The 12,634-nt window shown below is 29.4% G+C and overlaps 2 protein-coding genes across 3 annotated transcripts in view; one reads left to right on the top strand and one right to left on the bottom strand.

The window, feature by feature from the left end:
• Window positions 1–12,634, top strand: part of LOC122497848 (carbohydrate sulfotransferase 4-like) — a 70,833-nt gene that overhangs the window by 25,862 nt on the left and 32,337 nt on the right. The window lies entirely within an intron of this gene.
• On the bottom strand, window positions 1,559–3,551 carry LOC122497846. The gene has a single exon (XM_043605194.1). It carries the CDS (start codon window positions 3,407–3,409, stop codon window positions 1,565–1,567), a length of 1,845 nt encoding a protein of 614 aa, XP_043461129.1. The 5' UTR covers window positions 3,410–3,551; the 3' UTR covers window positions 1,559–1,564.

The raw sequence follows: 12,634 nt of genomic DNA, 5'->3' as shown, positions 1-12,634 counted from the left end.
TCGGATTTGGATTCAGCGACCCAAAAAACATAAAGTCTACATAGTGAGACCCCCAGATCAGAACTTTTTTTTTTGTGGCTGTGTTATTTAAAAAGAATTAAATAAAATTCTTCTGAGAAATTGAATTATTTTTTAAAAAATTGATAAATTCTTTATAAGAATTAAATTTTGAGAAACATTCAATTAAGGTAAATGTACCTATTATGGAACACTTTTTCAGCTAACTAAACTTCTATGATAAAATTATTGAAATCAGGAGTGTTAATTTGATGAATTTGGGTATAGATTGATAGATTGATATATTATAAACAATATTTATTCCCTAAAATGGTTATTTTCCATGAAATAAAAATAATATTAATTAAATTTTGAAACTCTACACTGCACTCATTATGAAACGATGATTTCCTGTATGTACGGGTGTTCCATATTGAATGCCCCTATTTATGGAACACTTATTTAATTTAATAAGTATTTAGAATTCTATTGACTTATCTCAATAATTTGAATATTAATTATACAGAATAAAATACAATTAACAAATTCTAGTTCAATAGATAATTATAAAACCAATTTTTCAGGTAGAAAATTAATGCGAAAATACTGAAAAGATTTGAGGTTATGTTTGCTGTATATTTCTTGTGTGTTCCATAAATAGGGACATGCAAATAACAAGTGTGCCTAATATGGAACAGTCGTCTGACGAAAATTCTGGCTTACCTTAAATTCAAAGTTAAAATTTAATTAATCATTTCTTATTAAACTAAATACTATGCAGAAATAATCATTCTTATAAAGTATTCAATTTTCTGAAATAAGAAGAAATTTCTTATCACCACTTTTAATTACATTTATTTTAATTTTTGTAATACTGTTCCATAATAGGAACGAAGTTTTGAAGTGTTCCATAATAGGGACGTTTACCTTATTCAATATATTATTTATTTTTGTATTTAAATAGTTGAATTTCAGTTGAACTTTCTAATAAGAATTTATTAAAAAACTAATTTCAGTTGAAATTTTAGATAATAATTGAATATTAAAAGCGTTATAGTACAATTTTTTTAGAAATAACTAAATTTTAAAAGATTATTAAATTGAAATCGTTGAAAATTTTAATTGTTGTAAAACTGTAATAACATTTAAATTTTTTACTTTGAAAAATTATTAATTTATTTTCTTAATTCCTGTGAACAATTTAAATTAAATTTTATTAAATAATTTTATTTGTTTACTTTTAAAAATTACTTTTAAATACAATATTTTTTAGGATAAAACTTTGGAAAATAATTGAATTCTTTAAAAATTTAGAATTAGAATTCTCATCAGGATTAGAATAAAAATAATTATTTTTTTATTGAAATCAGGAAACAGTCAGGGAAATACTGAATCTAATTTTTGTGAATCGACGAAAACAATTTTCTTTTTATTCGTTAAAATTTATTTTTAATAGCTACTTTTTTACTACTTTCTTCAGTATATTAAAGCTACTTTTCGATAATTTTAAAAAATTAATTATTGAGTGTGAAGCCTGTAATTGCAAAATTTTAAATCAGATTCGAATTTATTCGTAGTATCTTCTGAATACCTTTCCTTTATATTCGGAGGCACGATGTACGATAAATTCGAAAATGAAAGCTACAATCGACGAGCCAAAGCCACTGGCAAGTACAACTAGTATTTGTCGCATCGTCATGACAGATTCCATTTCATCATCATGACAAGATTTCTCGACTTGAGCCAATGAAACCTTCACTGCAGTGTAAGGTTCCAACCACTTGTTTCTAATACCAGAATCAATCACTCTCTGAATCACTTGATCGAAGCGTTCAGCGTAAGGAACACCAGCACCAAGTTGCGTAGCTCCTGCATCGAAGGAGAATTTATCCAATAGAAATTTGACAAGCGGTCGTCCACATTCGTCTCTTCTACTCCGAAGTTGCCACTCGGCTCTTGGTATTTCTAGAATACAAGTTAAATTCTTATACTCCAATAAACGCTCCACGCAGTCGTCTTGCGAGAACGTCATATAAGTAGTTTTCTTCAAAATTTGTTGTAGAACAACATCATCAGTTGTATTCAGCATGAAAAAATAGTTCTCGTCAATGAATATCTGTGCATTCGAGTCGATGACATCCTCTAGAGTTTCGAATTTAAAGGCTGATGTTGCTTTCAATTGGACCTGATTTATCGCCGTGTAGATTTCCGAAGAGAACATGAAACATCCGATGAGAAATGCGCAAAAGATTATTCTCTCCACTTCGTTTTCCGGCTCTTCTGGAATGTAATTTCCCAATGTTATGCGGAACATGTACTCCATTCTCCATTTGCTGGAACTAAAATTTAAGAGTTTTGAAATTATCCAAAAGAAGAGGGGTAAAATCATGACAATGAATATGTTCTTTATTTGCCATTGGAGTATGTCGATTTCGATATCTTTCTTTACGAGTGGTACGAGCATTCCGATTTTACTCGCTTGGACACTTTTGCCGAGTTCGGTTGGTTTTCCGTCGCATAATGCTACAGGAGCCTCGGCGCCTAATATTTGTGCTTCGTTTGTATACATTGTGAGACAAACACCAGTACTGTCTTCAACTGAACATCCGAATTTTCCCCAATCTCGAAGTGACGATCTTACCATTTTGAAGTTTAGCACTTTTTCCCACGTTTTTATTTTCATCGTGCCTAAGCCGTAAATTTCTTCTGATTTATTCTCTGGTTCGAATACATCCGGAGGGGCGTGAAGTAAAATTGCTTTTAGTTGATAACCGTGCATATTTCTTAGTTTGTCCGGAAACCAAACAATTTTGGAAGAAATAGTTTCGTTGGTGATCAATTTTATAAAGGGGTTGTACTGAAGAATCCTAGAATTAGGGTAATATATTTTGTAAAGATGAAGAGTGTTTTTTGTTATTTTTTGTCCGAAATTAATTAGTGTAATGTCGAGGAATTGACGATGCCAGAGTTCTTCGAAAAATTTTTGGTAATTTACAAGTTTGTGGAATAGAACCAGGAGACATTTTGGTCGACGTTTCGCTTCTGATAGTTTCGTTAAGAAATCGATGGTTCGAACGAGTTGGAGATCACTTTCCGAATTCGAGAGAATAAATAACGAAACTCTAGGATTGTATCTAATAAAATCGAATTCTGTCGGTATTTCATAGTTTGGTGTGATAATCTCTATGACTGGGGTATTTTTCGAAAGCGTTTTTATTAGATTCTCAACTATTTGATTCTTTGTCACTTTTGTTTCATTTATGAAAATTATTACCTGGTGAATTTGATCTTTTTGAACACTTTCAGTTAAACTCTGCATCCATTTTTTGTCGTCTGTTATTTTCATTTGTTCACTGCTGATCACGTCGCTCACCATTGCTAATTCAAGACAGACAATTAATTTTAGTAACATTGTTTCATTAGTGTGGGAAGTCAAAAATAAAGAAACTATAAAGTTTAGAATTCTAAAATAATTTTTAAAAATATTTTATAGTAACACCAATTTTTTTGTTCTCACTACAATGGAAGTGAATTTATTAAAAATATTCTTGAAAGGGGTAAAAAAAATTTTCTCGGTTTTTTTTTCTTGCATAAATATTTACCATTGTTAAACAAATGGTGAAATGTTCAATGATCAATAAAGTGATGATAAATTTCAGTAGTTTATTTTTTCTAACTGTATATTTTGAAAAAGAATTTCATTCTTGGTATAAAGTGTAAATTACTGACAGAGTCGAGAAGAAACATATAGAAAAATTGAAAAACAAATACAGAGAAAAGAAAATAATTATCTGAAACTATAAAGTAAAATAATTATTAACAGGCTTCGCACTCATCTACTAAAACAATCCACAATCTACAGCAATTAGTGGATCTTGGCTTATCAGTGGAACATTTTATTTTTAAATCTACCTTATCTATAATATAGTGCTGTATTTTGGATTGCCTATGTTTAGAAGTACGTTAATATTTGCACTGGTGTTTTTGGTTGCCTAATGTCTTTAAATTATTTAAAAAATGCCACAGTTGTGTATGTAAAAAAGATGTAATAAAAACTGCAGCTTATTGTCGTAAATGTGACAAATTTGTTTGTAATGATAAAAATGAATTAGTCTCATGTACTGAAGAACTGGAAAGGGTCAACTTAAGGGAAGTATTAGGGTTTCATGAGCAGCAAATGGACACTACAGAGAGTGCTACTTCAGTTTCTTCATCTCAATTTGAGCAGCTTATGTCCGCTATTACTAATTGTTCTGCTCAAATGTCTGCTCTTAGGAAAGAACAGGGGGATCTAAATGCTGATCTTTCTGAGATTAAATTTAAGGTTGGCTGCCTTCCTGAATTGCAGAAGAAAATGAATGATAATTCTTTAAAGCTTAACGATATTGCTCAACAAACGAAGGAACTGGGTAGTAAGGTGATGGAAATCTCTGAAGTGAATGAGTGTTTAAAAGCGCAAGTATCGGAACTTCAATGTGATAGAGAAAAATTAAACTTACGGTTAATGAGAACAAAAGTTAAACAGTGTTCAGACTCTGTTATTTTCGGTTATTTCGGGTTTACCTGAATATTAGAATTTTTCACAGGAATTCAATTATTTTCAAATACTTAAATAAAATTGTTTTAAACAAATCATTTCTTTTGAATAGAATAGTACCTAATTATTTTTTTAAAAATAATTTAATTATTCTTTTAGATTTTAATAAAATTCTTCCCAATAATACAATTATTTCTATAAATAATAATTTTCGAAAGACGGTATCAACTTTAAACATTCACCATTTCAACACTAATTAATTATTAACCCTGTGATTTTCCAGAAAACTTCTTTGGTCCATAATGAACAACTTTCTCACTGAAAGTTTTTTGTTACTTAAAATTCGCCCGTTAAACGAGAGCCGAGAAGATTGTATTTTAAGTTTTTTACATTAATAAAGAAAAAAATTAATTCAATGGAAGTTGAATTTTGAGTGTCCAGGGGATTTCGATTTCGGCCGAGAAAAATTTACTTGCCCTTCTACGATCCAGGTGCTCAATTTTTAGCAAAATGCAATTATCTTCATAAATAACAATATTCATCACAAGAATTCAATTATTTTTAATAAGGTAATAAATTTCTTCTTAAAAATTCAATTATTTTTAAAAATTCTAAAAAAAATCGTTTGCAAGAATTCAATTACATATTTTCATAAATAATAAAAATTTCTCAAGAATTCAATTATTTCAATTAGAATTTGTATAAAATTAGTTGAAAAAATCAATTATTTCAAAATTTTTATAAAATTCTTTGCAAGAATTAAAGTATTTTTATTAGAGCTGTGCAAAATTCAAACCGAACCGAGTTTTGTTCGGTTTTAGGGCGCCGAAATGTCGAATATTCGACATTCGAACTAAGCTAACTCGAATGTCGAATTTTCGACATTCGAACTAAGTCATTCCATTATATTTCGACTAAAGTCGTTGCCGACTAATTTTGAAAAATTGTAATATTTTGCAGGAATGATTTTAAAGATATTAGGATCACCGAACAAAAAATTTTTTAAAAATATTTTTTATATTTGTTGTAAAATAAGCATCTAAAGTATATGAAGTAGTAAAAACTGTCACATTTTCATCTACTAGAAAATATTTAAAAAACATATAATTTACTATAAAAACGTAAAAAAAATTATTAGAATTTATTAAGAATAAATTATTTTATTATTATAAATTGGTAGAAACAATTATTAATAAGAAATATTAAATAAAAAATAATTTTAAAGTTTACCTGGAAAATAACCTGTTTTTGCAAATTTCATTCACTAAATATGAGAAAGAGAAATCATTAAATTGAATAAATTGAATAAATATAAAGTACCTGTGATTAACTTTTAGTTTTTATCACTTTCTTCCTGTTTTCTTCACAAATATTAAAAGATAAGCAATTAAAAGTGGCACTTTGCTTATTTTCACGATTTTCAAATGTAAATAACTTCTGCCCAGAAAAATGAAAAATTACGAAAATAGGGCAATAATTAATTCATCACTAGATACACTCACTGGAAAAAGATTTTCTTTGGTCCCGAAGCTATTTTCCGAATTAATTAACTTTTAACTTTTCACTATTTCTATCAGGTTAATACATAGGTTTTGAACCAACTTCAGTTTCAAAGAAATCACATGTATTAACCTGATAGAAATAGTGAAAAGTGTATCTAGTGATGAATTAATTATTGCCCAATTTTCGTAATTTTTCATTTTTCTGGGCAGAAGTTATTTACATTTGAAAATCGTGAAAATAAGCAAAAGTGCCACTTTTAATTGCTTATTTTTAGGGTTCCGTACACCTACGGTGTATCGGCGGAACCCTATTGGTGAGACTCTTGTGTCCGTAGCCAAATCGTGTCCCCCCCCTAGCGGCTAAACTATTTGACCTAAAGAGCTCAAATTTGGTACAGATACGTATTTTCACACGTAGATTACAGGAAAAATATAGCGAATGTGATTGGACGTGATGGGCATAGCGTTGTCAAGGAAATAACAAGATTTTTGGCCAAAAATGCATAAAAAGTGACCATTCCCCCCCCCCCTTAACTTCTAAACTATTCGACATGGAGAGCTGAAATTTTGCATGCTGGTGTATTTTTACTCGAATATTACAGGAAAAATATAGACAACTTGATATGTAATGATGGCCATAGCGTTGTCAAGGAAAAACTAAAAAATTAAAAAAAAGAAATTTTTTTTTCCTAACTTTTACATTATTTGACCTAATGAGCTATAAATTAGTATCCTAGTGTATTATTACAGTCTTGCGACAAAAAATTTATTTAAGAAACTTTTTGAAAAAAAATCAAAAAAAAAATTTTTTTAATTTTTTTTTCAAAAAAAAAAAATTTTTTTTAATTTTTTTAGTTTAAACACGTGGCATTAAATATTTTAAGGAAGAGAGTGAAATTTTAAGAGAATAAATGAGAGATTGTTTTCTGACTTTAATTTCTTAATTAAAAATAAAAAAAATTGGACAAGTGCGAGTTTCATAAGGTTTTATTCAATTTAATGATTTCTCTTTCTCATATTTAGTGAATGAAATTTGCAAAAATAGGTTATTTTCCAGGTAAACTTTAAAATTATATTTTATTTAATATTTCTTATTAATAATTGTTTCTACCAATTTATAATAATAAAATAATTCATTCTTAATAAATACTGATAATTTTTTCAAAGTAAACTAAACTTAAAGTATACTTTGGGAAAATAATAGCTTGACAATTTTAGCGATTGGGACAAATGGATTCGGAAAAATGTTCTTCAATATTATTAAGGGATATTAAGGGCTTAGTTAAATTTTGTTTTCGAATATTTAAATGGAAATTATCACATCTTTCGTATAATATTATTCCAAAAAAAAGATCATTCTGCTGATAGCTAAAAAATGTATCGAAAAAATTGAATTCTGTTTTATGGATGAAAAGGGAAAAATTTAAAAATATGATACATTGTAATTTAGAATTTTATTTTTAGGAAAAAATTAGCATTTTATATTTTCTTTTTCAAGATGTGATATATTAGTAATTCGATAATGAATATTACAGACGATGAGACGAATCCTGTGAATAGAATAAGAACGATTTGACGTACGGACATGACAGACTCGGGCTCATCTTCCGTTGGTGCAGAAGACGTGCAAGATTTACTGACTTGAGTAATAGTCGTCTTCTTTGCAGAATATGGTTCTAGCCATTTTTCCTTGATACCAGAATCAATAACTCTCTGAAGCACTTGATCGAAGCGTTTGGCATAAGGAACACCGGCACCAAGCGCAGTGGCTCCTGAATCGGATGGAAATTTGTCGTTAAGAAATTTTACGAGCGGCCCTCCACATTTGTTTCGTCTACTCCGAAGTTGTAATTCCGCTCTTGGAACTTCTAGAATACAAGTCAAGTTTTTGTATTTTATTACACGATCCACGCATTCTTCTTGTTGGAAAATCATCCAGTCGACTTTCTTCAAAATTTTCTGCAAAACGATATCGTCGGTGTTGTTCATTTGAATATAGTAGTTCTTTTTCACCATTATCTGGACATTCGAGGAGAGAACATCCTCTAATGTTTCGAATTTGTAGGAAGTTTTCTTTTCCAGTTGGACTTGATTGATAGCAGTGTAGATTTCCGAGGAAAACATGAAGCAGCCAATAAGAGCTGCAAGGAAAATTATTCTCTCCACTTGTACCTGTGGTTCTTCCGGTAGGACATTTCCCAGAGTTATTTGAAACATGTAGTGAATTTTCCATTTTTTTGGAGTGAAGAGCAAGAGTCGAGATAAAATCCAGAGGAATAAGGGCAAAATAAAGACTACAAGAATACTTTTTATTTGCCATTGGAATTGGGAAGAGGGGAGTTGTTTCCTTATTACAGGAACTGCCATTCCGAATTGTATTTTTTTTAAACTCTTACTAAACTCAAGGCCTTTTCTGTTACAGAATCCTACTGATACTTCGAGACCCATTATCTCTATTTCACTGTTTGCCATTGCTAGATTAACGCCGGTACTTCCTACAGTTGAGCATGTCAGAGTTCCCCAAAAGAAAATTGGCGACGTTAGGAGTGTAAAATTCATCACCTCTTGCCAAGTCCTTATTTTCGTGACTCCTATACCATAAGTCTCTTTTGATGGATCACGTGATTGAAATACGTCCGGAGGAGCGTTGAGCAAAGTCGCAACTATTGGATAACCGTGCATATTTTTCAGTTTGTCTGGAAACCACACAGTTATTGCAGAAGCAGCTTCTATTGTAATCGATTTTACGAAAGGATTATAATAGACGACATTAAAATCCGAGGTGGAAAATTCTGGACTTTGAAAATTTTCATTCAGAAAATTCTTTTTGTTATGCAAATTTTTTTTGTTATGAACATTATTTTCATTCTGAAAATTCAATACAGTTTCCGACCAAGATTTACTAATTTTAATAACAGTGACATCTAGAAATATATTACTCCAGAGATTTTCGAAAAAGTGTCGATAATTTTTAATGGTGTGGAATAGAAGTAAAAAACATTTTGGTCGACGTTTCGCTTCTGATAGTTTCACTAAAAATTCGATTGTTCGTAAAAATTTCCTATTATTTTCGGAAATTGTAAAAATAAATAGCGAAATCCGAGGATTGAATGTAATGAAATCGGAGTCTGTAGATTTGTTAATATTTGGTGTGAGAATTTTCAGGAGTGGAACGTTTTTAGTTAGATGAACAAAAAGTTTATTGGAAATTTCATTCGTTTTTATGATTTCTTCTTCATCGATGAAAAATATTACTTGGTAAATATCTCGATCATTTTGTACACTTTTGGTAAAATCCGCAATCCATTTTAGTTTATCATCTGCTATTCCTGATTTATTAAAAATTATCAATACGATAACGATAATTATTTTTTTCAACACTTTCATTTTTGTTGTGAATTTTAATTTTAATCTATCTTTTTTTATATTAATAATCGTTGTACTACAGTAATTTGTTCGTAGCTTGAAGTTAGTTATTGTTTACTTTTTTGTTTCCTAACTTTTTAAATAATTTTCCTTTTTAAATATTATCAATTTTAAAATTAATGTATTGAAAATAATTCAATTCTTGCAAAGAGTTTTATCAAATAATTTAAGAATAATTAAATTCCTTTGTAAATTTTATTAATTTAAAATAATAGTAGTTAGCAGTTTTAATATGATTTTTCTATTTAATTATTTTTAATCACATTATTATTTTCAAAGTTTCTTAATTCAAAAATAAAAACTCTTTGTGCTAAATACAAATTGATCTGGTTGAGCTCTTCTTGACCAATACGACTGGACTGAACATATTTAAAATATTTTTAAAGGAGCTTCAAAATTTTTAAGTTAATTTGCATTTTGCACATGTATTTTTTATTTGTTTACTTAAAAAATTGTTGGAAAATATTAACGTATGTTTGTTCTTTGTAACAATTTCCGTTTTTCCCCCATTTTTGTAGTAAATAAAGAAATTTCATAAGATATAAATTACTAACTAAAAGACAAAATTATTACTCTTGAAATCGATAATTCGCTACAACGTGGTAGAAAACAGACAATAAAAAAAATTTCTCTCTAATATTTGTATGGAATTAATCTTACGTTAAGTACGAGAACATTTTACGTGAAACAATATTTAAAAAAAGGAAAATTCTGATAGCTTAAAAATGGAATTGAAACTATTAAAAATTCTAATAATTAGAAATGAAATCGAAAAAAGTCAATTTTTTTTTGGATGAAAGGAGAAAAATTAAAAAATATGCCAAGTTTTAGATTTTTATTAACTTGAAGAAAATAGAATTTTACACTTTCGTATTCAAAGAGTGATATATTAGTAATTCAATAATGAATGTTGCAGACGAGGAGGCGAATCCAATGAAAAGAATAAGAACGATTTGATGTATGGCCATGACAGATTCGTGATTCTCCGTTGATGTTGAAGTCGTGCAAGATTGACTGACTTGAGTAATAATTGTCTTCTTTGCAGAATATAATTCTAGCCATTTGTCCTTGATACCAGAATCGATAACTCTCTGAATTACTTGATTGAAGCGTTTAGCGTAAGGAACACCGGCACAAAGAACACTAGATCCTGAATCGGACGGAAATTTGTCAATAAGAAATTTTACTAGCGGTCCTCCACATTTGTCTTTTATATTCCGAAGTTGCAATTCAGCTCTTGGAACATCGAGAATACAAGTCAAATTTTTATATTTTATTATATGCTCCACGCAATCTTCTTGTTGGAAAATCATCCAGTCGATTTTCTTCAAAATTTTTTGCAAAACAATATCATCGGTGTCATTCATTTGAACGAAGTTGTTCTATTTTATCATTATCTGCACGTTCGAGGTGCAGAAACACGTTCAAGGTGAAGAACATCCTCTAATGTTTCGAATTTGTAGGAAGTTTTCGTTTCCAGTTGGACTTGATTGATAGCAGTGTAGATTTCCGAGGAGAACATGAAGCAGCCAATAAGAGCTGCGAGGAAAATTATTCTCTCCACTTGTACCTGTGGTTCTTCTGGTAGGACATTTCCGAGAGTTATTTGAAACATGTAGTGTATTTTCCATTTTTTTGGAGTGAAGAGCAAGAGTCGGGATAAAATCCAGAGGAAAAGGGACAAAATGAAGACTAATAGAATATTTCTTATTTGACATTGGGACTTGGAAGAGGAGAGTTGTTTCCTTATTACAGGAACTGCCATTCCAAATTGTTTTGATTTCAAACTCTTACTGAACTCATGGCCTTTTCTGTTACAAAATCCTACAGCTGATTCGAGACCCATCATCTGTACTTGATTGGTTGCTAAAGCGAGCATCAAACCAAACTTTCTACCGGTGAGCATGTCACAATTCCCCAAAGAGAAATTCTTGATGTTTTGAGTGTAAAATTCATCACTTCCTGAAAAGTCATTATTTTCGTGACTCCTAGATCATAAGTCTCTTTCGATGGATCACGTGATTGAAATACGTCAGGAGGAGCGTTGAGTAAACTTGCAACTACTGGATAACCGTACATATTTTTCAATTTGTCCGGAAACCAAACAATTTTTGCCAAAGCTGTTTGAATTGTAATTGACTTTAGGAAAGGATTGTAATGAACTACCTTACAGTTGGAATAAGAATCTTTGCCCTGAAAAAAGACTTTCTGAATGTTCATAGCAGTATTTTTTATTAATGTTCTTTCAATTTCAATGACGGTGACATCCAGGAATTGATTAGTCCACTGTTTTTGGAAAAATTCAAGATAATTTTCCATCTTGTGGAGTAGAAGTAGAAGACATTTTGGTCTACGTTGAGCTTCTGATAGTTTAATCAGAAAGTCGATTGTTTGAGAAAATTTCCAATAATTTTCGGAAATCGTAAAAATAAATAACGAAATCCGAGGATTGAATGTAATGAAATCGGAGTGTGTAGGTTTGTTAATGTTTGGTGTGCGAATTTTTAGGAGTGGAACGTTTCTAGTTAGTTGAACAAAAAGTTTATTGGAAATTTCATTAGATTTTATCATTTCTTCTTCATCCATGAAAAATATTACTTGGTAAATATCTCGATCATTTTGTACACTTCTGACAAAATACTCAATCCATTTTATTTTAGCATCCGCTATTTCCGCTTTGTTGATAATTATTAATCCAATGACAATAATTATTAATTTTAATACTAACATATTAAACTGGGAATTCGAATTTAAATTTATAAAATAATTTCATTACTAAATTAAATTAATTTCTAAAGTTTTTTAGTTACTAAAGCAATTTAATTACTAAAGTAAATTAATTTCTAAAGTAATTTAAATGCTAAAGTTAATTACTTTTTTTTATTAATATAATTTTTAGCATTAAGTCAAAATACAAATTGACCTTGTTGAATTAAAACAATAAATTGTTCGGAAATTAATATTAAAGTATCATGTTAACTGATGTATTTTTTGATAAATACTACTCAACTGAACGTATATGAAATATTGTTAAAAGTAGATGTATATTTTCTAGATCAATTTTTATTTTGCACAAGTAGTGTTTATTTGTTTGTATAAAAAATTGTTTGTGAATATGGATAATCAAATGTTTGTATGGGAATTATTACATTTTACATAAAATAATACTCGA

The sequence above is a fragment of the Leptopilina heterotoma genome, unplaced genomic scaffold (genome assembly GCF_015476425.1).
Source record: "Leptopilina heterotoma isolate Lh14 unplaced genomic scaffold, ASM1547642v1 Lhet_14, whole genome shotgun sequence".
In the NCBI taxonomy this organism is placed as follows: Eukaryota; Metazoa; Arthropoda; class Insecta; order Hymenoptera; family Figitidae; genus Leptopilina; species Leptopilina heterotoma.
Note: the sequence above shows the minus strand (reverse complement) of the source record. Positions and strands in the feature narration are given on the sequence as shown.

What these genes read in the sequence shown, in the direction of transcription:
- LOC122497846 (XM_043605194.1), bottom strand. Translation starts at nt 3,409, where the DNA reads ATGTTACTAAAATTAATTGTCTGTCTTGAATTAGCAATGGTGAGCGAC.